Source organism: Curcuma longa, chromosome 3, assembly GCF_044706935.1.
Source record: "Curcuma longa cultivar G26 ecotype Majalengka, Jawa Barat chromosome 3, ITB_CL_G26_1.1, whole genome shotgun sequence".
NCBI classification, from domain to species: domain Eukaryota; kingdom Viridiplantae; phylum Streptophyta; class Magnoliopsida; order Zingiberales; family Zingiberaceae; genus Curcuma; species Curcuma longa.
Window position 1 is genome coordinate 1,381,672 of NC_133863.1, and position 27,072 is coordinate 1,408,743.

Genomic DNA, 27,072 nt, shown 5'->3' on the forward strand with positions numbered 1-27,072 from the left:
AAAATGTTATTCATCAGTGGAATAGTTCACCAGATAGAGAATTGCATTCTTTTTAGTTTGACGGAGTCAATTTTCTTCACTTTTAATTACACATTCTCACTTCTGCAGTGTGATGTTTGCATATAGTTAGCCTATAATTCCTGATGATGATAATAATAATAATAAAATGTTAGATCACTATCATTTCGTAATGAAACTGAGTAACAGGGCGACAATGTACAGAAACCGATCCCTTCCCCTGCCACCGCACGCGGTCAACGCAATCAACTGCCAGTATAGAGGCTATTTCGCTATGGCGGCGACGCGTGATAAGAGTCAACCTTGCCGCCATTTTTGAGGCGGCGTTCCAGCCGACGAGGCTGACTACCACACCGCCGGCGGCATCCACTCCACCAGTTCCTTGTTTCACCTCCCCTCGCGGCCTCAAACTATTCACCAGCTTGTGGTGCAGTGTTGCGTGATCATGGCTACGGCAACGACATCAACTAGTCCTTCCAATCCACCTCTATCTTCGCCTTGCACGGCTTCGCTTGCTTCTTCCTCGAGCTCCCCGCCCACGGCCGCGCCGAAGGCCTCCGCGCCTTCGTCTCCGACCTGGTAGCCGCCGCCCGCGACCGCTTCGCCTTATTTCGCTCCGTCCGGGGCACCCCTGAGCTGCAGGGCGAGCCCGACGAGAACGCCGTCGTGGTTCACAACGACATCCTCGCCTGGTCGAATCAGAGGTCCGGCGGCGCTGCTTGACTAGCGTAAGTTACCGCTGTCTGCAGAGGAGAAGATATCGCTGCTATCAATTTTCATTTCTTTCATTTACCCTGAATGCAAAAGGCTAAATTTGTACTCGACATTCGCAGCCAATTTTTTTCTGATGGAATTTGACAATTTAGCGTATGCAGCACTTCATTTGCTTTTGCTTAGAACAGAAACAGAAGAATTTCAGCAGATGCCAAATCATTAAAGGTATAGGGTTGAAGCCAGTTGCTATGGCATCACGCTCAGTTTTCATGGACTTCAAAACAAGAAAGCTAATTGAGTGAAGTACTACTGATCACAGCAAAAATAAATGAAGAATTGTATATCCATGATTCTCCATTCACTCGCGTTCTGAGTAAATATTGATTAGTCTTGTATCGTGGCTCAAATTGTGCAGAAGCCATGGTCCGACAAAATATTGATTTAGTTGATTTTTTTTTGCAAAAGATCAAATTTTTTAGTGTTTATTTCGATGGATGTTCCGTGAAAGCAACGCGACTTTCTGAGAGCAGACCAATTTGGAGTCCACGAAGATCTTAGATGGAATAGAAAAGCAATCATATTAACGACTTAATCACTCGTAATTTGGCATCCATCGAAACGTGTGTGCGTGTGTGTGAGAGAGAATTGATTTGAATTTTATATTGGTGGATAAATGAAATGGAATTAGATTCGGTGAATTTATTACTTCTTCGTCAATTTTAAAATGAGAGCGTAGTGGTGCGGGAGTGGGATGGGATCGCGAGGAAAAGCAGCATCCCGTGCCGTCATGTGTTCGCCGTCCCCTTCTACTGCCTCCTTGCTTTCTCTCTTTCTTGCTTTTGGCTTTTACTCCTTACTTTTCTTTATGTTTATCGTCGAAATCTGACGACTTGGTGGACACTTAGCCGCTAAGGCTTGTTGGAGACGGCAGTCAGCCCTCGACCAGGTCCTCGCTGAGGTTGGAGCCGCCCGCTCTCTTTGCTTTTGTGTTACCTTTTATTTATTTATTTATTTTTGCTTGTATGACTTGCTTTTGTTGGTTATCGCGGAGCTGCATTCTGGAGGTGATGGTCGAGTTGGATTTTTTTGCTAGGCTTTTCGAATCGATCATTTTGTTTTGGTTTCCAATATGGTGATTTTATGAGAGAAAGCTGGGGCTTTTTGTTTGGTCTGCGGCAGTATTGTGGTTCTTGCTGTGGATTTTAGGTCTGGCGGCTTGTTAGAGCAGCAGAAAGAGTTGATGATTGTTTTTCTTTGCATTGTTTCTTTCGCTTTGGAAGTAAGGTTTCAGTTTCCATTTGTTCGTCAAAGTTTTTCTTTTCTCTTTAGCAGTTTTAATATATTCTGGATTTTTTATTATCATATTCTTCCTCTTTTAGTAACGAGTAGCATGGAGATCACTTAGGAGAGGAAGAGTTAGGCTCCTTCTAATTTTTTTGTTTGTTACTACAAGTGGAAAAAGGTATTGTATGTGCGAATTGTTAACAATGCAAGAACATTCCTCTAGATGACGAATGGTGTGGCTTTGTTGTTTTAAAATTTTCCTCTTAAGTCGCTCTATTTAAGTTTGAAGCAGAAAGTTAAGCATCTTGAATGCTGTAAAGAAGCTTCAACCTTTTTACCCCCTATCAACCTGTTATAATTCTAATGTTTGTTGCTTTGTTTATCTCATCAGAATTGGAAGTTTGATGTTTCATGGTGATATTTGCCCAAGTGAATGACATGAATTCAAAGGTCATCTTGTGGGTTTGTCTGGTCGTGATTTTTGTTTCGTCACATTGCCACTCATTCACTGATGAACGGGACGGTATGCTAAGTTTTGTTTTCCTTCTCAAAATTGTCCTTGTTTTTTCTAACTGACTATAGGCTCTATTTGTCCCTGTTCTTTGTCGTGTGCAATTGTGCTTGATGCATCACATACATAGTTGAATTATATGTATTAGAACGGTTGTTTATACTTGTGGTAGGTAGAAGCACCTAAATTTTATGCATGTAGATTGCAAATGCAATGCACCATCTATGTTGAATTTCTTGATATGCAGTTACTATTGCTACATTTTTTTTCTTAGTTGCTGCTATAAATGACTTCTACGTTGCACTGGGTTCACCTCCTCTTCCTGGATGGGTTCCAAATGGAGGAGACCCCTGCACAGAGAATTGGCAAGGCGTTCAATGTGTTAACTCAAACATAACTGCAATGTACGGTAATTTTCTCCTAAGTTATCCAATTGAAGAATCTTACATTCTTATCTTAATGACCTTATTTTGATAGAATTATCAATGCTGCAAATCTTGGAGGACAACTGGGTGATGGTCTAGGCAATTTTTCTTCAATAATTACAATGTTAGTCATAGTTGGTTGAATTTCATTTTTCTGTTAGCATGAGAAACTACAGTCTCAGTCTCCAATTCATTCAGTTCATTTCTCAAAGCTTAAGCCATCATCTAGAATCTGTATATTGATCTTTGCTTGCTTGCTACTTTTGGTTGTAGAGATCTGAGTAACAACAACATTGGTGGAGGCATACCAAGAAATCTTCCTCTTACCCTGCGCACATTGTATGTTTTAACTGATACTATGTGTCTAGCATTTCTTGTTTCCATAGATTGCTCGTATTCTGTGATGATCTGCATGATTTGCCCTGGGACAGTTTTCTTTCAGCTAATCAATTCACAGGCAGCATTCCAGATTCCTTATCAAAGTTAACCCTTCTGACAGACATGTAATGTGCTGTTTCGTTTTACACAATTGATCTTGTGTTTCATTTGTTAGTCTCAATTTCATTGGTGGCCTTTGTGCTGTTCAGGTCGATTAATAACAATAAATTGAGTGGTGATCTGCCAGATGCCTTTAGCTCTCTCACTGGTCTAATAAACTTGTGGGTTGGGGTTTTGTATTTCACTTATCTATTCATGTTTTCTGTTTATCCTTTGTTATTAATGAGTAACATGTCAATTTTCAAGCAGGCATCTTTCCTTTAATAATTTCAGTGGCCCATTACCGGCCTCAATGGGAAACTTATCATCTTTGACTACACTGTGAGTCTCATTTGAATGCATAAGATTATTTCTCTTAACTCTTTTGAGAGTGATATAAATTTGATGATTACTTTTTTGTAGTCACATGCAGAATAATCAGCTCTCCGGCTTACTAAATGTGTTGGAAGATCTTCCTCTCAAGGATTTGTAATTCCACTTGAATCTCTGATATATATATTTTTTAAAAAAATTTCTTTCTTCTTGTTTGGTCAATTTATACTCCTAGGGTTATGCCAAGAATTAGTTAGATGAGTCTAAGTTTAGTCATGTGAGATATTTAGTGTCATCATCTTCTTGCTGTGGCTGTTCCAACTATTAGTTATTGGGTGTTATGTCTAAGTATTCTATATGTCTTCTAATAGTTCTCCTTTAATGAATTTACAATATTTTGCCTCTCAACTTCATACTAGATGCAGTCCTCCCCTAGGGTTAGTTCCTTTTTACTTTACTCTCCATAGGAGGTGGGCGAATTTCATGTGTTAGCACAGGTCCGCTCCTTGACAATACTTTCTTCCACTACCTCCTGCTTTCTTTCTGTTCGTATCACCTTCCTCCTCTACACCTTATCCTTTTATTTTTATTTATTTCTTGGTTATGTATTCCTCCTTATAAGCTCACCTCTCCAATTGATGTCACCTTCTCCATGGCCTCTATACACACCTCATACTACAGCCCCTAGAATCATCCCGCCTTGTTTCAAGCTGATGGAGAAAATCTTATGAGGATCTTCAATGTCTCCAATATTAGTTCTAGTTGCAACTTCAAATTCTTGCCTTGGCCTTTCATTCAACTCTCTGCCTTCTCAATTTCAATCATGCTCTCATTCCTTTATATGAAATTGAAAAAGAACATCTACATATACTATGAAGAGATTGGCATTTTCATGGGCTATGGCTAGGAAATCAACCTTGTGAGACAACACTCATTGCTTTCAACCAAGAAAAGCAACCGCTTGATTGTAGACGTCAAAACATGACCAACAAGACTCTCCGCAATATCAGTACATTTTACCTCTACTAAGTCAGGGTTGGCAATTTTCAAATAGAAAAGGAGAGGAATTATTTTAAATAAGCAGAAATGATGATTTTGCGAATCAAAAAACTAGTTTTATAATTTAGAAGAAGACGATTTTTTTATGATTTTTTAAAAAAGAAAGAAGTCCAATATAAGTGAGAGTTAGTGATGAAAAAAATACATAACTAATCAAGGTTATTTTAGTTGAAAATCAAAAGGGGATCCTAGGAAAAGGAATATTTTTCCTTTTTTCACAGTGCAGAAGCTCTTAACAGTAACTCCTAACCGCTTACTATTTATGATGCAGTATCCTCTCTTGTTCTGCTTTCTTACTGACTGTGTTTCTCAATTTGGCATGACAGGAACATAGAAAATAATCTATTTTCGGGACCAATCCCCGAGAAGCTATTAGATATTCCAAATTTCAAGTAAGGATCATTATATTATTTGATATCATATGGTAAATGCAGTATCTGTTTAGAGCATTAAGCAATTAAAATTCTAATGTACCAGATTACAAGTAAATTTTGTTTTTGGTTTCTGAACTGCCTAAGGATTTGAACACTAGATATTTTTGCAACTGTGCATGTGTATTTTTACAATGAATCATCTAAGTAGTATGGCTATTCCAGAAAAGATGGGAACCCCTTCAACACTTCTATTGCACCATCAGTGGCTCCACATCAGTCTGCTCCGCCCCATTCTGCATCACCACCTCATCATTCAGGATCCCAAATTCCTGATACCAAGCATACAAACTCTTCGAATGAAGCATCCAGTCAAGAAAATTCTGGCAGTGGGAACAATGGAAAAATGTCAACTTTGAAAGTTGTTGTATATGTTGTTGTTTCTGTCATCATAGCTATTGTCATTATCCTGCTCATCATATTTTGTATATCAAAACATCAAGAGCGGAAGTCAAACCATGATCAATTGGTGAAGAGCCAAGCAGGAATCACAGGAAGAAGGTTCAATGAGCCTATAAGTGAAGAGCATTCTGCAAAGACAAACAATACAGTTGGCCAATGTAAGAGTTTTGTGCTACTGTTACTGTGGAGATTCTGGTTTTATGGATTTAAATTTGAAATCTTGCTCTGGGATGCTTTTTTTTTCAGTTGCTAAAGTGGATCACAATGATGAAGAGAAGGAGAATAAGCACAAAATTGATATGAGAGAGACCAATCTAATTATTACCCCGCCCCCACCTCCTCCCCTGCTGCTGCTGCCGCCACCGCCACCACCACCACCACCACCACCACAATTGCCTCGTGTTGAAAAATTTGTTGTGAAGCCAATTGCTCCCGGTAGACATGTTAGCACTTCTCAAATAAACATTCCCCCAACATCTGCTACATCCTTTTCTGTTGCTGAGCTTCAACAATACACAAATTATTTTAATGAACAAAATCTGGTCAGAGATGGTATGTTGGGCAAGGTTTACCTTGCGGAGCTTTCTGACGGAAAGGTACGAAAGACTGTATAACAAAACCTTGACCATTTTGGGCTATAAGGGTTGCCAAGTTTACAAATTAGCTGACACGAAAATTCTGCACACTGATGCTCTACACACTTATGTACTCTTGGTATAAATGAAAAAGCTTTAAACAATATATCTAAATCTTCTCGAGTCTATTGCTTAGAATATAGAAGAGACTAAAGCTTCTCAGTTTAACCAAATCATTTCTGAAATATTGTTTATTTTGAGTGTTCACAGTTTTCAGATGATTATATTGTGTCATATGTGTGTCTTTGAACTTTTTGACTTACAGTATTTTGGATGCACGCTGTTGACCGTTCCTTGATTGCATGCTTTGCCAATTTTTTAAAACTCCATCATATGATAGTTCTATATTAGGAGACATTTTTTGGTATCCTGATTACTAATATGATTCTTGGTTACAGCTATTAGAGGTACTGAAGCTTGACAACGTGAACTCAAGAATCCCAGTTGATGACTTTTTAGAGCTGGTTCTAACCATCTCTGAACTAAGGCATCCTAACATTGCTGAGCTAGTTGGGTATTGTGCAGAGTTTGATCAGCGTCTACTTGTCTACAAGCACTTCAGCAAGAAGACCTTAGATTATGTAATTCATGTTGGAGATGATCTCAATGGTAAACTATCATGGGGGGCTCGACTTGGGGTAGCCCTTGGAGTAGCAAGGGCATTAGAGTAAGTGGAAAGTTTTGTCAATCCTTGAATATGCTACACAAGAATCCTAAATTCACGGACTGAGAATCACACATGTTGTGTTTCAGGTACCTTCACTATGGTTGCCAACCACCACTTGTGCATCAAAATTTTGAACCGGCCAATATTCTCATTAATGATATGCTTGCTGTACGTGTTACAGAATGTGGTTTGTCTTCACTAATGTCATCCAACTCAGTGATTCAGGTAATTTCAGATAATTCTAGTTTATATTCTTATTAGCCATGGAGGAAAATTGTTTTATGGCAAGCATTTAGCTTTTAGATATATGCTAAAAGGAAACTACATTACTAACTTTTTTTTTTTGCCTATTTTGTGCTTCCCTAGAACATATTTAAAAACACAGCATTTAGATTGTCAGCCTTGTGAAGAAGGATGCATATGCCAACCCATAGCTCATTTATAAGGTTAGATATATATGCCAAGAAGGACTAGTCCACATTTGCCAATTGAGCAGTCATAACTCACATGTAATGTTAGATTTGTCTGTCAAGGTGGATTAACCTGAGTTTGCCAATTGAGCAGTCTTCTATCACTTAGTTTCGATATTTAGCTAAGGTGACTCTAGGCTGGACAAGAGTAAGTGTTGCAGAGCAAATTTTGATCCTGTCTGAATAAGGACAACTTTGAAAGGTTTTCCTGAATAATCAACCTGGAAATTATATGAGCTTCACATGTACTGAATATATTAACTCATTATAATTCATCGACAACTAAAGCCTAATCCTTTTTTATAGATTTGCAATTTATACACTTTATAGAGGCATTGTTACTGTGAAATGAAAGTAAAACTTAGATGCATCAAATAGTGTATAAGTGTTGGTGTTGTCTTCTTCCAGTTGTCAGGTCGAATGTGTACATTGTACAGTTATGAAGCCCCTGAGGTCACTGACGGTGGAGAATATACTGACAGGAGTGATGTGTACAGTTTTGGAGTTATCATGCTAGAGCTTCTCACTGGTCACAAGCCATATGATAGGTAAAATGCCCTGTGATGACTTCCGATCAATCCATTTCAGACAATCATGTAATATTCCTGTTTCTCACAGTACACGTCCTCGTGCTGAACAACATCTTGTAAGATGGGCTAGTTCTCAGCTATATGATATCAATGATTTAAAAAGGATGGTGGATCCTTCTTTAGCTGGAAGGTATTCTGAGAAATCGCTGTCCTGCTTTGCTGACATTATAAGCAGCTGCATTCAGGTACTTTTCAAACATCTTGTGCCATTGACCCACTTCCCTCAACAAATGTTGTCTGGTTGTTGGTTGTAAGTGGCTTTTCATACTCCTAGCCATGAGAATTTAACTCTTGGAGTTTTGATGTTTTAAACCTTGATTTTTGATTGATTGCTGAAATATACTTACATCCAATCTAATTTAGAATGCTTATCTTCTTGCACATGCCATGGTTTGTCTCGCTTTAGCGCCTCTAATATCATACATTAATCTGGAATACAAATAGATATGTTGAATCCCAAGCATATAATTGATTGAAAATGGACTAAGTTCATGTAAATTTAAGCCACGACGCAAGTACTCTTACCACATGTATACAAGTTTGGAATCCAAACATTGTTGATAGTAGTGTATGCAACAACAATACTTGTATGCATACTGTTTTAACCCGATATTCTGTTCCTCAGCAAGTACCAGAGTTCCGACCGGCAATCTCTGAGGTTGTTCAGGATCTCATTCGCATGATTAAGGATTTGAAGGCTGCAAGAAATTGAGTTCCTGTCTATTGTAAAAAGTGGAAAATCTATCATAAAAGCATGAGAAGGTGGCTGCTTGATTGCTCTGTTGATTGTACATACATTATTGCAGTTTTGCCGACATGGCGGTGAGACTGGTGCCCGCCCTTGGAAAGATTGGGGTTCTGGAGGGACCTTGATTGTAGATCCCCTCGTATTATTCTGAGTAGAATAAGCATATTAGCTGTGTGATGTAAAGTATTTCTTTTCATTGATATGGAATGGAAGCTGTAAGAGCAAACTGTTGACTAGCAGGGCAAATTTGTCTGCTTAAACCCAATGTATCCCATTGGTTTATGGGTCTGAATTGAATCTGTAATTCTATTGGAAAAAAATGTTGTTTCCAGTTTTCTTCCAACAATGTCGGATAAAATTCTAGCTTGATTTTTTAAGAGAAAGAATTGTCCGGTGGATTTGGAATCAGGTGTTTTGAAAAGGTTGTTAATCAAGTTGCTTCATCCTCATCCTTATCTGAAACCCTCAACTGTAAAGGTATCGATCTCCTAACCAAATCCCACGGGACAAACAAAAACAAGCAACAACGTCAACGTCCATTTCATCACCGACTCTACCACGAGATAACCAAGCAACACCAACTAGTTCAGTTAATTCACTCGGACGTGAATAGAGAAATCACACAGCAACAAATTGCATGATAGGCAAAGATCGAGTTGGACGGCTATCAACAATAGTTGGCCGGTGTAAATGCGAGGCAAGTTCCGTAGCCTGTGGCTCAGGGTCGGACCCCGCTCTTAATGAGATGGAGCCGCCCACGCTGGTGTCATGATGCCTCACGCCCGGCGGTCCCCAACTCCCAACGTCTCCTCCTCCTCCTACCTACCCTGCTCCGTCTCTTTACAATGAGTCCCTCAATTTCTCCCGAGCATTTCATCGAACAGGAAGCGGGTGAACTCGAAGCCTGAAACCGATGGTGGTGTGGTGCTTTCTGGTAGACCGGCGCCGGAGGGTGAGGAGCACCAAGCCGGCGGCGGGGATCTGCTCGCGGTGCGGGGCGTGCGCGCGGGTGGCGGACATGGAGACGGCCACGCGCTTCTGCTACGTGCCGGTGCACCGCAGGAGCTGGCGGGCCATCATCTGCACCTTCTGCGGCGCCCTCCTCAGATCGTACTACAACTAATTATCCAGAGTTTGCTTCATTGCCTTTTGATTTATGTACAATGCTAATTAACCTGCAAATAGACTGATAGTACGTTCGACAATATTTTCATCTACCGGAATTACACTCTTCTCCGGCGCCGTCGCATTAATTTAAATTTGATTCATTTGAGAAAAAAAAACGTAATACCAGAGGAGACTGGGCAGTTTCTGTTGCTCGGTCTCTGTCCGTGCGTGGTGCGAGCGTTATCCGTTAATTGTTTCCGCAGATGCTTGAATAGGCGTCACATTCTGTCGTTGGCGTGAGCTGTGAAGCGCTGGCGTGCAGCCGTCACACGCGAGGATTCCAACGCGGACACCAAAATCTTGCCCTTTGATGCAACGTCGAAAGTCAACGCAATCCAGTGTGCCGTCGAACTAAGATCTCTACATAAATGATCTCCTGCCACAAATATCTTTTGCTCAACCTCTCTATCTTGTTGAAGATAGTTCTTTATTTCTGAGATACGATTGATTGAATTGATTATGATGAATTAGATAAAAATTAAATCTTGATGAAATCGAACGGATCATTGGAATCATGAAATATAAATAATTCTTTTCTATTATAAGAATAAGCTTTGTATTTACTTTTAGACTATAACTCCGATGCTGACACATGTTTTATCTAATCAGAGAACGCTTTCTAAGAAGTTTTGGAACGATTTTACATTTTCTCCAAATTTTAAAAAACAGACTTCGTAAATAATTTTGTTCATCCATTCTAACATTTTCAGTCCATGCATTCACGTATCATGATGTCTAATTGTACGAGATGAAGAATCAGTTTTATTTATTTTCGATATGTGTTTTACTGCAGATCTTTTTCTCTTCTCTGGCTTTTTATCAAAAATTTATGAACTCGGACTCTATTAATAATTTTATTCATCCAAACTAACGTCTACGGCCATTCATATATTCATCATGGTTTCAATCGTACAGAATGAACAATCAATTTTTTTATAAAAAAAAAATCAAAACTTATTTATGGCACATCTGTCCTTGGAATAACATTTATTAGTTATTTATACCGTATTTTGGAGATTAAATTCTGAAATTTCCAAATCTTTAGGCTGGACCAATCACCCTCTTAATTAAGATATGTAGACTTACAATCTACTTTCAGTCATTCTTTTGTTTTGTTTTTTTAAATATAAAGCTATGATAATTACCTGTTATCATTGTTGGAAAATTGATTTTCATAGCCAATAAATTGAATAGGAACAAAATGGTTATTTCACAAGTAGACTGTCATAAATTAATTTTTTAAGTGAATAAAAAATTAATGTCCAATAAAGAATTAGTACGGTATGATCGAATAAAATTTAATTCGTATACGAGTTAGATTTATAAACATGAATACATAAATGCTAACTTGAATATGGATGAATGTTAATTCATATATATATATTGAATTGAAGGGGTGTGAAATCAAAAATAATTTTTAAAATTTAATTGCAAAAGAATTACTGAATGATTCAAGATTAATTAATTAATTGAGAAAATTAATTGATTAATAAAAAATTAATCGTTTCATACAGCAATATTAATTAATTAAATGATTAATTAATATATGCGATAGCAAATTTTATTAATTAAATAATTAATCAATTAATTCGCAAATTTAATTATTGATTAATTAATTTAAAAGACAGTCTTTTCATCTCTAGAAGAATTTTCTTTTTTTGGAGTGACTTTTCATTCCTCAAGACATGAAAAAAAATTCACTCCTTGAACTCTTTTCTTTGGAAAGTTATTAGGATTTAAAATTTAAAATATTCTTATTTCAAGACACTTGATAGGCGATTATTGATAAATAATAAAAATAATATCGTTTTAAAAAAAAATATTTTATCTCTATCTCAACCTTAATACTCTTATCTGTAAAGATAAACTTACATAAAAAAGTGTATTAATATCTGAAAAGATAACTTTACGACTGATAAAATTAAAATGATAACGATAATATCAAAAAGGATATATTTAGTACCCGAAGGCATACCTTAATAATCAAAAGGATATGTTGAGAATATAAATGGAACAAGATTCATGTCGTTATATTGAGCTCCACCGATTTGAATCCTAGACTCATTGTCAAACTAACTAACTCAATCCAACTGTTAGATCGCCAACAATGTTTGATTTTCATGGAGGGTGTTGGGAGACTAGATGGGCTAATTACTATGTTATCATGAAAAATTTGAACGTAAAAATATGAACTTGCATGGGGCACCAAAATGTTTAGACCAATTGAACCTGAACAAAAATTGGAACTTCAATTCACACCAAGATTTGATCTCAACTCGATCAGATAAGAACAAAGGACCAAAATATGCACTCAACCATGCTCCCCCTAACCTGAAGAGGCAACAAGAAGTGACTCTAAACCCTAGCTCGGCCCACTCACAAGGAAATCATTAAGCTAAACTTCTCCTCGAGTACAAGACCTTTGACAATTATCAATGTGAAAAAACCCTTGGACAATGGCACATGAAAACCCTGAGGCACATGACACATTAGGCCATCTTGCATTTAACATGGCCCCTCTATGGAGACTTTTTCTAATTCTAAGGACTCACGGTTTAAAGGGTTGTTGCACAAAGCCAATTACCCAACTGATGGTGGTAAAAAAATGATGAACTTCATTTATATGAACATTGTCTCATGATGATCTAACCTAACAGATTAACATGGCAGTAGCAAATTCTTAATATAAACACGGGCATTAGGAATTTGTGTCATGTTATGAAATTTCATATTACATGGAGGTAAGACACAGGTCTATAGTGTGTCATGTTAGAATTTTATACTGTATTTTCATCCGTCTATCATTTCTTTTTGTCTAATGAACCGTGTCATTGATTTACGAACCATGTTGGTCCAGACTTCAGACCTATACATGAATTTCGTTGGGCTGACAACGGACCAAATCTCGAGCCATATTGGGCCCGTCGTGGGCCAAACCGTGTCGTCGGTGATGGAACGCGTTGGGTCTCAATACCGTAGCGTGTTTCACAAGCTACAGACGTGGTCGCCGCCGTCGGCTACCGACATGCTAACCAGGTCAGCGTATCTAATTTTAACCTCTCTGTCCGCCAACAACGCGCCGCCACAATAGACCCGTCGTCCCAACGGCTAGTTCTCCCACCGTCGCGATCTCGCCACGTGCGCCTCGGATACCCATTGGTGGGTCCGGTCGTGGGCGGTCGGAAGGCGGGAAAGCCCAAATATTTTAAAAGATCCACGTTCGATCCGATTTTTCATGTATTATTTTGTCAGATATTTTTGCTCATCTTTTGCTGCGACTCCGGACAGTTTCCGAGGCAAAAAAAAAATCTTTTTAAATACGAAAAATCCGAAACCTTCCTCATCTAGATTGAGGAGAGGAGAGTTTACGATTTTCCTAGGGCTCGTGGAGAACAAGGATTCCGTCGCTCTTTGTCTTTGAAGTATTATATTTCTTCTTCTTGGTTGCCATCAGGTAAGTTCAATTTATTCCTGTATTTAAAAAAAAAATTGATAGCTCTTTGTGGACTCGTTCTATTGGTTCCTATTGGTATTGATTTTTTTTTTCTTTTATTCTCTAAATTTTGAGATATAATTTTCCCTTTTCATCTCCAACCGAGGCTACCGTTGTATTTAGTTTCTAAAATCTTTCTTTAAGTTATTGTCTTTTGAGTTTTTTGTCCTGTGAAGATGAACGCGGAGATTTTTTACGATTTAATATTTGAGCCTTTTCAGTTTCCAGGACTCCGTGATAAGATTTTTGTGTAGGATTTATTCTTTTCCTTCAATTTACCTGAAAAATTCTAGTTTCCGTCTTCGGGTTTGTAGAGTGGAAATTGAGGCGAAAATGGCAGCGAGAGATGTTCAGGAAGCACAATCGGTTCTATTATCATCCTCGCCGAGCCCTGTTTGTTCCAACTATTTGGGTTCGGCAGAAGAATCTATTCCTGCTGGGGTAAAATTTGTTCGTAGCACAAGCACTTTGGGGAGAAAGAGAGTTGTTTTATCCAAGTCTGCAGATTTTTCCTCTCAATGCGGTTCATCGTCCCCTAAGAAGCTGTGCAGAAGATCGACAATGGAGAGATCGAATCACTTGGAGGCACTGCCTACAGATGTTCTGGTACTCATTCAGTTTCTTGTTTCCTTGGAAACGAATCATCTTACTCGAATTCTAATATTTGACATTATAATCTTCTTCTAGGTAAGAATATTATGTAAGGTCGATCATAGTGACCTAAGCCAACTCCTCTTGCTATCCAAGACTCTGAGTCAAGCTGTGAGTGTCATTCCTTTATGCATCCTAAGCCTTTTACAATCTTCCTAATTCCACAGTTTGCTAACTTAATTTTTGGTAACTTCATTTCAGACATCAATGGCTAAAGAGATGCATTTTGCTTTTGCCACTCCAATTTCAAAGTGTGTCTTCAAGGACGATGCCGATAGCCACGAAGAAGAGATTCAAAATGCGCCGATACGACATAGGGTTACTAGATCAAGGCTCAGTGCTTTAAGCCTTGCGAGTATCACTGCAGTTCTCTTCCCCTCGTGAGGATGAATGATCAAATTGTGTGCAAACAATCTGTAGGTCTACACACGTTCCCTCACACAGATTAGTAATTTCATGATTTGGTTTGTAAAGGCCATATAGGTACACAGGTAAAGTGTTATATTACTCCAAGCCAACTTCAACTCCTTCATTGAAGAGGAATGGCTTTATGTTACTTATGAACCCATTTATATGAGTAATAAAGAAGAGGATTACCCCTTCTTGTCATGTAATAATGCTCCTTAAAGTTAGCATATATATATATATATATATATATATATATAACATGATTCTTGCAGTTATTTTTCAGATACTTTTTTCTGCGTAGAATGTGATGAAATTCATTGTGAGCATGCATGCCAGAGTTTGCATACATTACAGAAAATAATATCTGAATTGGTAATGCCGGTGACTGCCTAATTCAAAGGATGCTCTTAAATTGTTGGGTTTACGAGGCATTGTTGCGATAAATTAGGTTCTAAAATAGACTGACCAATGCTTGCTAATAAGCAATATAATGAGATAAAACTTTGCATGCACTTGGTGGATTCTCCGTGCATAGCATTCACAAACCTGAAATTGATGCAACTCCCGCCATGCATGATAAAGCTAGCAGGAACATGATGATGGATGCCAGTGTAGATTTTGTGCCACAAGGCTCTTGAAAAAGCTAGGAGATCATTAACCAACCATTTCCACTGGGGAGAGTGATCGTTCATTCTATAGAATTGCTCCATTTATGAGTTCTGGCAGAGGAGGAAGGAAATGAACGAATGAATATCGATACGAAGACGAAGACAAACGGAACAAGGATATCAGACCAGCTATAGGTATTGACCACGCATCAATGCCGTCTCCATATGATGCTTCTAAACATTTCAGAAATATAGTTTGTAAAATTAGTCTTCAATTATGGCGCAAGGAATTTGTTTTAAGGTCTTCTGAGCGAACAGTCTAGTAAACTAAACCATTGATCGTCCATGTATAACGCAAACAAGAAAACTACAATCTAAATCAACTATTATTGTTCTTCTTACCACTACTACTGCAATAAAGGCTGAGCGTGTTTGAAGTTTATGCTCGAAAACGATAGAGCTAGGCCAGGGCCGAATGCCTGCATTGGAGTAGAGTAGGGTCCAGCGAAAGATGGTCAGTGGGCCTCACCGGAGTGCTTCATGACTGTTAAAATAAATATTGAGATGCAAAAAAAAAAAATAGAATAATTATTTTTTGCAATTAATTTTCAAAAAGGAAAAAATTGTTTTTTTAGATTTGTTAATATTAAAATATCAAAAGCACTTCGTGTGCGTACTATAATTCAGGTAAATTGATTATTTGTTGAAAATGAGATGGGCGGTTTTCTTGGTTGACTTGGAGACCAATCAAGTCAACGTTATGTCTTGTCCTTAGCCATGTGGGCCTGGGTCTAGACTTTTGCTGTAGCGATTCCATTTCAGAAGAAACAATATTCAATTCACTCCAACAATTCAATTTTCCATTTTTCCTCGTAATTAATGGCAGGGCTCCAATGGTTATGGTACCATTAAATACCTCTGAATTGAATAAATAAATACGTACGTCACATAAGTGAAGGAGTGATATAAGAAAATCTGCAACGAAACTTAAAATAACATTTACAAATATACGTGCTTTATTTAAAAATACGTATGCTTTGTTGTAATTTTGATAATTATCAACTCTTCAGTCCGATGCAATTTTCCACAAACGATATCTTAAATCGTATCCAACGAGTCGAATCAGTGAGCGTGACACAATTAAATGCGAAAGAGGATAAGACTGAGAAACAACACAGCTGATGGCCATAAAAATCACTCATTATACCGGTTTCTAATGTCTAAATCAACGGCTGCTATTTGCCGTTCCATATCGGTACGCGGATTGGCTCGATAGCCAACGACGCTTCCCACCTTCTCAATTTAAACCCGCTTCCTCCTACCGTCTCGCATCCACCTTGAGCCTCTTCTTCTATTCCTCTGCTATTGGAGTCTTGTGTGATTAGCGGAAGCGATGGCGGGCGGCGCGATAGTCCACTCTGGCGGTGGCAAGGAGTACCCGGGCAACCTTACCGTTTACGTCTTCTTCACTTGTGTCGTCGCCGCCACCGGCGGTCTCATCTTCGGCTACGACCTCGGCATCTCCGGTGAGCATATATTTGATGTTTATTAATGGTCTCTATGTCTGCTTGAATAGTTTGGATATGATGGTGTTGGGGGGTTGGGTAGGTGGAGTAACTCAGATGAACTCGTTCCTGGAGAAGTTCTTCCCCGACGTGTTCCAGAAAAAGATACGGGACACCAGCAACAACAAGTACTGCACGTTCGACAGCCAGCTGCTGACGACCTTCACGTCGTCGCTGTACCTGGCGGCGCTCATCGCCTCCTTCTTCGCTTCGACGGTGACGAGGGTGTTCGGGCGCAGGTGGTCTATGCTCGGCGGAGGGGTCACTTTCCTCGTCGGCGCCGCGCTCAATGGAGCCGCCCAGAATGTGCTCATGCTCATCCTTGGACGCATCCTCCTCGGAATCGGCGTCGGCTTTGCCAATCAGGTCGGTCTCCATCGTCTTGGGCGAACAAGAAACCTTTACACTTTTGCTCACTTTTCCAACACTTTTGGACACTGTGAAACTGAAAGAACTGGAAACAAGCAAAAAAGGCGTGAAACCAAGTGAATCCAAGAGCAACTTTTTGCGTCATCCCTTTTCCCACCGATCAGCGATATTTTTCCCTTTTTTAAAAAATTATTTTGTGGCTCGATTTCTGTTGGTTTGTTTTATTAGCTTTCGCGCAACTGTTTGATTGATATACAACATTAGCGTACAATTGTGGTTAGTAAAGAGTTGGCATCAATCAACATTGGGAATCTTTTATTTTCTTGGCAGGACAAGACTAGTCATTCATTCCAGTTTTTGTTGTGATATATCCTCTCTTTTTGTTTATTTTGCAGTCTGTTCCAGTTTATCTCTCGGAAATGGCTCCAGCGCGCCTTCGTGGCATGCTCAATATCGGATTCCAACTGATGATCACGTTGGGAATCCTCTGCGCCAACCTCATCAACTACGGCACCGGCAAGATCAAGGGCCGCTGGGGGTGGCGCGTCAGCCTCGCACTCGCCGCCGTCCCCGCCGCCATCGTCACCATCGGCGCACTCTTCTTGCCCGACACGCCCAACTCCCTCATCGAGCGCGGTCACTCCGAGCAGGCCAAGAAGATGCTCCGGCGCATTCGCGGCACCGACGACATCCTCGACGAGTACAACGACCTTGTCGTGGCCAGCGAGGAGTCAAAGCTCGTGAAGCACCCGTGGGTTAACATCACCCAGAGAAAGTACCGTCCGCAGCTCACAATGGCCATCCTCATCCCCTTCTTCCAGCAGGTGACCGGCATCAATGTGATCATGTTCTACGCCCCTGAGCTCTTCAAGGCAATGGGTTTCGACGATGACGCTACTCTCGTGTCGGCCGTCATCATAGGAGCCGTAAACATGGTCGCCACCTTCGTATCCATTTTCACGGTCGACAAGCTCGGCCGAAGAAAGCTTTTCATGGAGGGTGGGCTTCAAATGTTCATAAGTCAGGTACATTAATAGATCACATCACCCATTGCATTTCTGTATCCTTAAATATTCTGTATAACTCAGAGAGATCGATACTTAATTTTGATTGCAGTGTGTGATCGGAACTTTAATGGCAATCACACTGGGAACCAGTGGAGAGAGGCACATTCCAAAGATCTACGCCGGTTTTCTGGTCCTCTTTGTTTGTATCTACGTGATGGGGTTTGCTTGGTCTTGGGGTCCGCTTGGATGGCTGGTTCCTAGCGAGATATTTCCTCTTGAGATCAGGTCGGCGGGGCAGAGCATCAACGTTTCCGTCAACATGTTCTTCACCTTTGTCATTGCTCAAGCCTTCCTCACCATGCTCTGCCACTTCAAGTTCGGTATCTTCTACTTCTTCTCCGGGTGGGTGGTCATCATGACCGCCTTCATCGCCGTCTTCCTCCCGGAGACCAAAAACGTGCCGATTGAAGAGATGGTGCTTGTCTGGAAAGGCCACTGGTTTTGGAGCAGATTCATTTCTGATGCTGACATTCACGTAGGCACTAATGTCGAGATGGGCAAACCCAATTCCGAATTTTAGCAAAGTGTTCCGCTGAGAGCTACTACTTCTATCGTTATATAGCTATAGTTTGGGGGCTTACTGAAGGGGCTGTAACTGTAAGGCTTGGCTGGTTGTATCTGTTCTGATCATGATCTAATGTAAATATATATGCTCGTGTTTCATTCGAGACTATATATTAATCGTGTCTGGGATTGTCGCTCATCACGTTGATGCTAAAAAATGCATGGGAGAATTGTGCCTACATAAAAGTGAAGATTTGTTGATTGCCTTTTAGTCGATACATCGCCTATCTTCTTCACTCTTATCCTCCACAATTCTCTGAATACTTTTCTCAAAAGTTCTATCCAGTTTTGTCATAATAATGGCTCTTAATTTCCTATTTGAAAAGAAAGCTTATTCTGCAAGTACGTGCATGACTAATAATAATAGGGTTATTCCCATGCTCGTGCTACAAATTAAATTAATTTTTTGAAATATATCGTTTCACACTTTAATTTTAAAGTCTATATCATTTGCAGATAATTCTCAAAAACAACTTTACATAATAATAAATTATTATTTATTAAAAAAACAAAGCAAGTGCATGCATTCTATTTTTTTTTATTTATAACTAAGCAAAAATATCTATTTTAATTAAATAAAATGGTTGTTATTCAAATTATGAGTTTCGCATGTCCTTAATTAATTCTGAAAGTTAGTTGACGATGTTTTCACATTCCATAGCCGAAAGCTAGCGACTCCATCAGCTCCTGCATCCAATTGTTGATGATCATGAAAAGTTGGAAAACAAAGGCAAGATACAGGTTGAGAAGATTTAGTCACAAGTCGCATTTAAGGATCTTAATTAATTTGTGGGTTTGGTTTGGATAAGATTGTGGATAGAATCTAGTCGACTGGACGTGAGCTGTAAAGTTTAATCCTTGGTTTGAGAAGTGGCTTAAATTCCAGCACCCTGAGACTTAATGGCCTTCTCTAATTATTGCATGTGAAATCTAGTTAATAACATCACGTTAAAGAAAGTTGTTAAATCTTTCTTCTACTTTCTAGACCGTGCATTCATATATTTTGTGGACTTGGCTTCAAATATGGTTGGGGAAAGGTTAGATTCTATCCAAGAATTTGGATTGTGGATAAGATTTTAATTCCATGAAGAAAAGGGAACGAGTTGATGAAATAATTAAAATAAATTGATTAATTTTTTATTATTAATTATATACGGGGTTTGAATGAGCAAGTTAATGGGCCACAAAGCTTAAAGAAATACAATTGCCGTTCTAAAGCCCGAGCAATCGAACGAACTGTTTAATGTATTTCTTAAAAATGGACAGTTAAATATATATATTAACCAAGATTTTATGTCTCCAGACTATTTATTTACTTTATCTTATTAATATGTGATCATCACTATGTCTGAGTAATGACATTTTCGCATATTTACACATCACATATCATTGAACCATATTATATCAAAATTAAATACGATTCTATACTTTAAAAAATGTATCCATTGATTTCTTTCTCAATTTTAGATGTATTGTTTTATGACCCTTCTGTAATCAATTCATCAAGTCAACTGCTTTACCATTATACCATACCCTTACTATACATTCTTACCCAATGTATTTTGAATCAATTTCCCATGTTGTTGCCACCATGCAGTCGCCCTCCCACGCAAACTGATCGTAACTAAGGGCACACGTTTGCTTTCGGACACCTCTTTAAAATTTAAAATTTCCTCTACAGAGGCTAGTCAATCCGGAAACTTCTTAGGTTGTAGGTTGCCGTGAATCTTAGGAAGTTGAGTTCTCATACCTGCCTCCCAACACATGCAATCCTCCTCTAGTAATGTTTTGTGTCGCCTGCGAGAAACCTCTTCTTCATAAGTGTCCTCCTCTTCTTCTTTTGAGTTGATTTGATGATCATTATTGCGTTGGACGAGAGTTCCTCTGTTAGTTGATTCACAATCAATTCCATTTGTTCATCAATTATCTCTCGAACTCATTGCTACATATCACATTCATAAATGTTATGAACCTTGTCAACACGTAACTATCTCTTCGGTGACATGATGACACAAGATTAATTCAGTTCTGATACCAACTTACGTAGTAGAAATTATTGAATCCGTTGATTTACGCATGAATACCGAAAGCAACATTCTAAAAAAATCAATATCAAGGATTAGGGAAAGCAAACTCATCATTCTCACAGAAGTAGATGACAAAAATATTATTAATCAACAAAACGGTCTCAAAACAACCAAACATGCTGATCTTAAAATAAAATCCTAACTTATGAAAGATAAAACACCCTTGAATCCTAAAAATAAAAAATCACTAATAATAATAATATTCAGAGTGTTCGAAAAGGTATTAAACGATGTCTGATGGATTTGAAATCAGATTATTATGAGTTCCACCTTATAATAAATATAGATATTCAAAAGAGCTTTGATTTGTCTAAATCATGTCTCGTTGTAATATCCGAGTTAAAAATTATGAAAATTATAATTTTTTCTTCTTTTAATTCCAAAACCATTAACATTTAAAACCATATCATATTAAGTTAGAAAATTCTTCCACCTCCCTTGTGTTAGCCATATTGCACTTGCCTTATATGCATTGCTTTGCTCCTCTAATACACGAGTTTATAGATGTTGAATGGTGAAAATTTGACTTTGATACTAACTATTAGAAAGTTTGTTTTCACACCACACTCATTTGTATAAAATACTTAAAATAATTTATCATCAAAAAGTTATTAAGAAAGGAACTTGTTAAAAACTTACACAATATAAGTCAAAAAAAGTTGATTTATATTTTTGAGAGAATAGAACTCATAAAAAATATTTTTTTAATAATTATTAGAAATGAAGAAAATCAAAGTATATTCATCTTGCTTGAGGTTATTTAATTTAATAACGTATATATTATATAAAAAATTTTATAAAATATTTAAATATTTTTATAATGCGGCACTAGCGAAAGACAATCTGACAGCTGTATTTTCCATGGTACTGCTTCATTCTTCCATTCCCACGTCCTCTCTCTTTCCGACGACGCGCTAATATAATTAATCAAGCGAAGGAAGCAACACGGCAGGGGCCCACACGACTTGACCAAAACGTTACAAGGGTCTTCGTCCTCAAATTTCCAGTCCTCTCACATCAACTATTTGTCCAATTTCTGAGTTTATATATATATATATATAAATAAAACAGCATCCGTCAAGTATCCTTCCCTGGGAACGTTACCGTCGCCGCCATGAATCCTTCGCTGCTATTGCGGCCTCTCCTCTCGTGGTGCCTTCTGGCCATCCTTTTCACGGCGACGAGCGGGTGCCTTTCCGACGAGCGGGCGGCGCTCCTCGCATTCAGAGCCGGAATGAACTACAGCTTTACTCTCCGTGCACGGCTCTCTTCTTGGGGTCGTCGAGCTCACGGCGATTGCTGCAGTTGGCCAGGAGTCATCTGCCACCCCACCTCCGGCCATGTGATCAAGCTGAAACTGAGGAATTCCAGTCCGCCACCGGATTATCCTCCTGCGTACGACGACAGCGCCTCTCCGCAGCAGGTTCGCGAGATCAACTCGTCGTTGCTTGCTTTAACTGAGCTGAAGTACTTGGACCTCAGCTCCCATGATTTCCACGGAGTCCTCTTCCCGCAATTCATAGGCGCTTTTAAGGAACTGAGATACCTCAACCTTTCTTCCTCACACTTCACCGGAGGAATTCCACCTCAGATAGGGAACCTCTCACGCCTCCGCTATCTTGATCTCCAATTGGCTTTGGACTCGCATGTTGACACTCTCGATTGGCTCACTCAATTCTCTTCTCTCCAACACCTGGACCTCAGCGGCTTGGACTTGGCCCTCACCAACGTGACGACTACTCTTTCGGGTAGCCTTAAGGTGCTGCGAATGTCAGATTGTGGGATTAATAGCTTCCCGATTTCTTCTAGCGTTGCTTATAACTTCACCTCTCTTATCATATTTGATCTGTCTGGTAATCCCTGCCTCATCTCTGTTTTGCCAGAGTGGCTCTGGAATCTTAGTAGCCTCGCACACCTTGATCTTAGTTTATGTGCCTTTCGTGGTCGTATTCCTGATGCAATTGGGGATCTGTCCTCTCTCACTGTCCTGGATTTATCATTCAACCGTAACCTCGATGGTTCTATTCCTGGTTCTATGGCACAACTACGGAGATTGGAGGAGTTGAGTCTGGGAGGTAATCAACTGACAGGTAACTTTCCCAGTTGGATTCAGCAATTGACGAGTCTCACTACTCTTGATCTGCATGAGAATTTGCTGCATGGTTTCATACCTGGAAGTTTAGGGATGCTTTGCAATCTCACTGAATTATATCTTAGCGGCAATTCCTTCCAAGGTGCCCTATCGCTGGTCCACTTAGATAATCTAACAAAGTTGGAAGTGCTAGATTTGTCTTTCAACTCCCTTAATATATCAGTCCACGAGGATTGGAATCCTCCGTTTCAACTAAAAATTGCTGGATTCGGAAGTTGTGGTTTGGGACCTTCTTTTCCACCATGGCTACAACATCAAACTCGTATTATTTTTTTAGATTTGTCTGACAATGAGATTGCAGGAGTTCTTCCTGATTGGGTGTGGAATATTTCTCACTTTACTATTGATTATTTGGAGCTCTCCGACAACAATATACAAGGCAAGCTGCCCAAATTTCCAGAGCATACAAATTTGAATATGTTGAGATTGGCTCACAATCTATTAGAAGGTCCATTGCCGGACAAATTACCAGTCGAACTCTCAAGTTTGGTGCTCGACGGCAATTACTTCTCAGGCCGATTGCCAGTATGGCCATATGTTGGCTCGGTCTCACTTTACAACAATAACTTTAGTGGAGCCATATCTTCGTCAGTCTGTCAATGGACGATGCTCTCCTTTCTTGATCTTTCGAGCAACGAGTTTTCAGGTGAAATTCCTCATTGTTTGGGGGAGTCCCTCGATGGCCTAGAGAACCTAAACTTGGACAGCAACCTTCTGTCCGGAGAAATTCCGACCACGATAGGTTTTCTGACATCCCTACGGATACTGCGATTGAGTAATAATGGTCTTTCAGGCGGCATTCCTCCATCATTGCAGAACTGTTCCAAGTTAGTGCTGCTTGATCTCTCCAACAATAAGTTCTCGGGGAGCATACCGACATGGTTGGGAGAAGAATTATCATCACTAGCATTTCTCGTACTCGGTTCCAACCATTTCTCAGGTTACATCCCTCAGCAACTAGCACATTCCGGAAAACTTCAAATGTTGGATCTCACACACAACAAGTTATCAGGAACCATACCTCCCAACATTGGGAACTTCAGTGCCATGGCATCAACGTCCCAAGTTCGGAATGAAGAACTCGAGTACATCGAAGTAGACCTGGAAACGAAGGGCCAAAATCTCGGCTATTTGTTCTTTTCTGACCTTATCAGAAGTATTGATCTTTCATGCAACAGCTTAGTCGGAGAGATCCCTGAAGGAGTTGGATATCTTGCAGGGGTAAGGAATTTGAACTTGTCCATGAATCATCTGAACGGGAGCATTCCCCAAGAAATTGGAAGCATGGAGTCGCTAGAATCCCTTGATCTATCCAACAATGAACTGTCAGGCAACATACCAGAGACCCTTCCATCATTGCACTTCTTGAGCCATTTAAATCTGTCATACAACAATCTATCAGGAAGGATACCATTTCTTCAGCAACTCCAATCTCTCGACGATCCATCCATTTATGCAGGAAATCCTGGATTGTGTGGGCCGCCAATTTCGAAGCTTTGTTCCAATACTATGGTAAACCAGAGTGGTGAGCCACATGAGACGAAGGCACACCAAGAAGGATCTGAGTGGTTGTGGATCTGGATCAGCATCATGCTCGGACTTGTAATGGGATTTTGGACCTTCTGTGGCATCCTCTTCTTCAATAAGAAATGGAGGTACGGATATTTTCATATGGTCGATAGTTTGTATGATAGAGTCTTACTGCGATTCGAGTTATTACTTGCACATTTGCGCCGTCGAGATTAACTTTCTATGATTCTATAATATATTGTGTGTCAAAGTAATAATTTTCCTGCAATGTTCTATATATGTTGAAGAAATAGTGTGTAATAGTAATAATTAACGTGCAATCTACTGTGCTGTCGCACTGTGTTTGTTTAATTAAATAGTACTTTAAAATAATAGATAATAAAAATTCATTTATTAGATCTATTTCTTACCTAAATTAAAAGATCAATAATATTTCTAATCGAACTCCATAAACAAATAAGTTTAACAAAAATTTTAGTAATTAAGATTGAATAAATATAAGAAAATAAATAAACTTAAACAAAATTAAGTTTAGTTTGGTTCTTATTTTTTTTGGTAATTCTTTGATTTGGTTCATTCATTGTTTGCATTTCAGATCACTAACTCTTATAAAAATAATTAACGTGCTCAGTGGAATTTTGTTCGATTTTTTGTCAAAATAAAAATATTCTATTAGGAAACGGCCTAATTTTAAATAAAATTTAAAAAAGAACCTCTGTTTCATGCTCCTTAAAGACTTGGCAGTTTGACCGCCTTCCATCCTCGCCCGTCGCCACCGCCACGTTCCTCTCCCGCCCACTTACTACCTTCCCCTAATTTATTATGTTTTTCTATTGTCATCAGCTGTCTCCTTCCATTTCCAACTGTACAAATCATTCTGTTTCAGCATCATCGAACCGTTGACTACGAGAACATTTACCATCGCGTCGGTTGAGGACACTGCTTCCTGTCTCACGAGCGACATATGATAATTAATTAACGAGCCCAATTTTTTAAAAAATCCCTGTGCATATCTCTCTCCTTTTCTGTTTCCTCGCCTTTGTAAGACGATTAATTCATTGACATCGTTGGGCTGCACCACGCCACCACCCAACCATGGTGTTGCGTCTCTTCCCGTGCTGCAGCCGGAGGAAACGCGGCATGTCCTCGTCGGCTGAAGCCAACGATGACGACGCCGAGGAGCCGCAGGGGATGGGCCCCGTGCTGCTGGAGCTGTTCGCGTCGCAGGGCTGTGGGACCTCGCCTGAAGCCGAGGCGGTCGTGTCGCGGCTCGGCCGTGAGGATCTCCGAGAGGCCGGCGAGGATCTGCCCCCGTGGCGGTGCTGGTTTTCCACGTCGACTACTGGGACTACCGCGGCTGGCGCGACCCGTTTGGCTCCAGCACTTGGACCGTCCGCCAGAAGGCCTACGTCGACTCGCTCCGCCTCGACACGCTCTACACGCCGCTCGTGGTCGTACAGGGCCGCGCTGAGTGCATCGGCAACGACCTCGACGCCGTCGCCGCCGCCCTTCGCGCCTCCCCAAGATTCCCCTCCCCCACTATGCAGGTGGCGTAGTACTTAGATTCTCCTGCTTAATTCTCCTCTGTTTTATAATATATCGTCAAATGATTTGATACTGATTGGGCGATGGCGGCATAGGCGAGCTTCGCAAAGCCGGAGGCGGACCAACTGGAGGTGTCGTTCAAGGGCGCGCTGCGGACGAAGGTGGAGGGGAGCGGCGTGGACGTGATGGTGGCGCTCTACGAGAGCGGGCTGGTGACCGACTGCGACGGTGGCGAGAACAAAGGGCGAATGCTGAACAATGACTACGTGGTCAGGCGGCTGGAGAAGCTGGTGTCGGTCAAGGACGTCGCGGCGAAGAAGATTGTCTCCGGCACGGTGGAGTTCGCGCTTTGGGAGGGCTTCAACGCCGCCAAGTGCGGCGTGCTTCTCTTCATTCAGAGTGAGTCGCTCCAGACATTGGGCGTTCAGCAAATCCAAATCCCCGACACAATCTAATTATAAATCATCCTCAAAACAAAATCGTGCTCGACGTTGCAAACGAAAGCTTTTTATGTGTTCGATATGGAAACTGGCTGCGTCTCGACGTGTCTCTTCTTTGTGGAAAAGAGAAGCGGTAGAGTTAAGTCAACAAGTCAAATAAATGGAAGGTCAAAATTAGATGCAAGTGAAGGTCCAAACGATCTCTCAATTTTCGAGGCTCAGCTTATCAGGGACTCAAGACCCTTCAACTTCCTCAATTAAGTCATCTGATTCCAGGGAAGGATTAAGATCACTCATCTAGGGTTCATACTTCCTCAACTTCTAGAGGGTTCATCCCACTCATGAGGGTTAAGGCCTCTCGATTCCAAAAAAGCTCAGGCCCCTTGATTCCCAAAGGGCTCAGGCCCCTTGATTCCCCTCAGCTCGATCACTCGATTTCAAAGGGTTCAAACCATTCAATCCATTCGGCATGGTTGCCCTTAAGACAAACGACGATGACAAATATTCTCAAGATAATTATATTGGCATCCTATGGATGGCGGAACGATTATGTAATTGTTAAATTTGATCTCCTAAATACTCTAAATGGCTCCCCCAACTCCTCAAAGAAATTGGATCAACCACTGCTAGGGGTTGGGCCAATAATACCCATGCTATTGCAG

At 40.1% G+C, this 27,072-nt stretch overlaps 4 protein-coding genes and 2 pseudogenes across 6 annotated transcripts; all 6 read left to right on the forward strand.

Annotated features, from left to right (window-relative positions):
* The first annotated feature begins 1,486 nt into the window (after positions 1–1,486).
* On the forward strand, positions 1,487–9,126 carry LOC141823420 (protein STRUBBELIG-RECEPTOR FAMILY 3-like). Of its 3 annotated transcripts, none has more exons than XM_074710699.1 (17): positions 1,487–1,690; positions 2,408–2,539; positions 2,802–2,931; positions 3,005–3,076; positions 3,226–3,291; positions 3,384–3,455; positions 3,540–3,611; positions 3,700–3,771; positions 3,853–3,918; positions 5,148–5,213; positions 5,418–5,812; positions 5,901–6,250; positions 6,688–6,956; positions 7,043–7,181; positions 7,835–7,974; positions 8,045–8,201; positions 8,642–9,126. In XM_074710699.1, exons 2-17 carry the CDS (start codon positions 2,428–2,430, stop codon positions 8,726–8,728), a joined length of 2,265 nt encoding a protein of 754 aa, XP_074566800.1. In that variant the 5' UTR covers positions 1,487–1,690; positions 2,408–2,427; the 3' UTR covers positions 8,729–9,126. The 3 variants fall into 3 exon arrangements, with proteins under 3 accessions (XP_074566800.1, XP_074566803.1, XP_074566801.1); XM_074710700.1 differs by lacking the exon at positions 1,487–1,690 and adding an exon at positions 1,777–1,796; XM_074710702.1 differs by lacking the exon at positions 3,005–3,076.
* Positions 9,127–9,456: 330 nt separating this feature from the next.
* On the forward strand, positions 9,457–9,936 carry LOC141825758 (uncharacterized; annotated as a pseudogene).
* A 3,302-nt stretch (positions 9,937–13,238) lies between these two features.
* LOC141825629 (F-box protein At1g61340-like) lies at positions 13,239–14,688 on the forward strand. The gene is made up of 4 exons (XM_074713014.1): positions 13,239–13,385; positions 13,739–14,030; positions 14,112–14,186; positions 14,277–14,688. Exons 2-4 carry the CDS (start codon positions 13,758–13,760, stop codon positions 14,457–14,459), a joined length of 531 nt encoding a protein of 176 aa, XP_074569115.1. The 5' UTR covers positions 13,239–13,385; positions 13,739–13,757; the 3' UTR covers positions 14,460–14,688.
* A 1,752-nt stretch (positions 14,689–16,440) lies between these two features.
* On the forward strand, positions 16,441–18,767 carry LOC141824061 (sugar transport protein MST6-like). The gene is made up of 4 exons (XM_074711293.1): positions 16,441–16,617; positions 16,700–17,022; positions 17,421–18,050; positions 18,142–18,767. Exons 1-4 carry the CDS (start codon positions 16,485–16,487, stop codon positions 18,610–18,612), a joined length of 1,557 nt encoding a protein of 518 aa, XP_074567394.1. The 5' UTR covers positions 16,441–16,484; the 3' UTR covers positions 18,613–18,767.
* A 3,101-nt stretch (positions 18,768–21,868) lies between these two features.
* LOC141824636 (receptor-like protein EIX2) lies at positions 21,869–24,709 on the forward strand. Its single transcript, XM_074711959.1, has one exon. It carries the CDS (start codon positions 21,978–21,980, stop codon positions 24,639–24,641), a length of 2,664 nt encoding a protein of 887 aa, XP_074568060.1. The 5' UTR covers positions 21,869–21,977; the 3' UTR covers positions 24,642–24,709.
* An 811-nt stretch (positions 24,710–25,520) lies between these two features.
* Positions 25,521–26,425, forward strand: LOC141825726 (uncharacterized; annotated as a pseudogene).
* Positions 26,426–27,072: the final 647 nt, after the last annotated feature.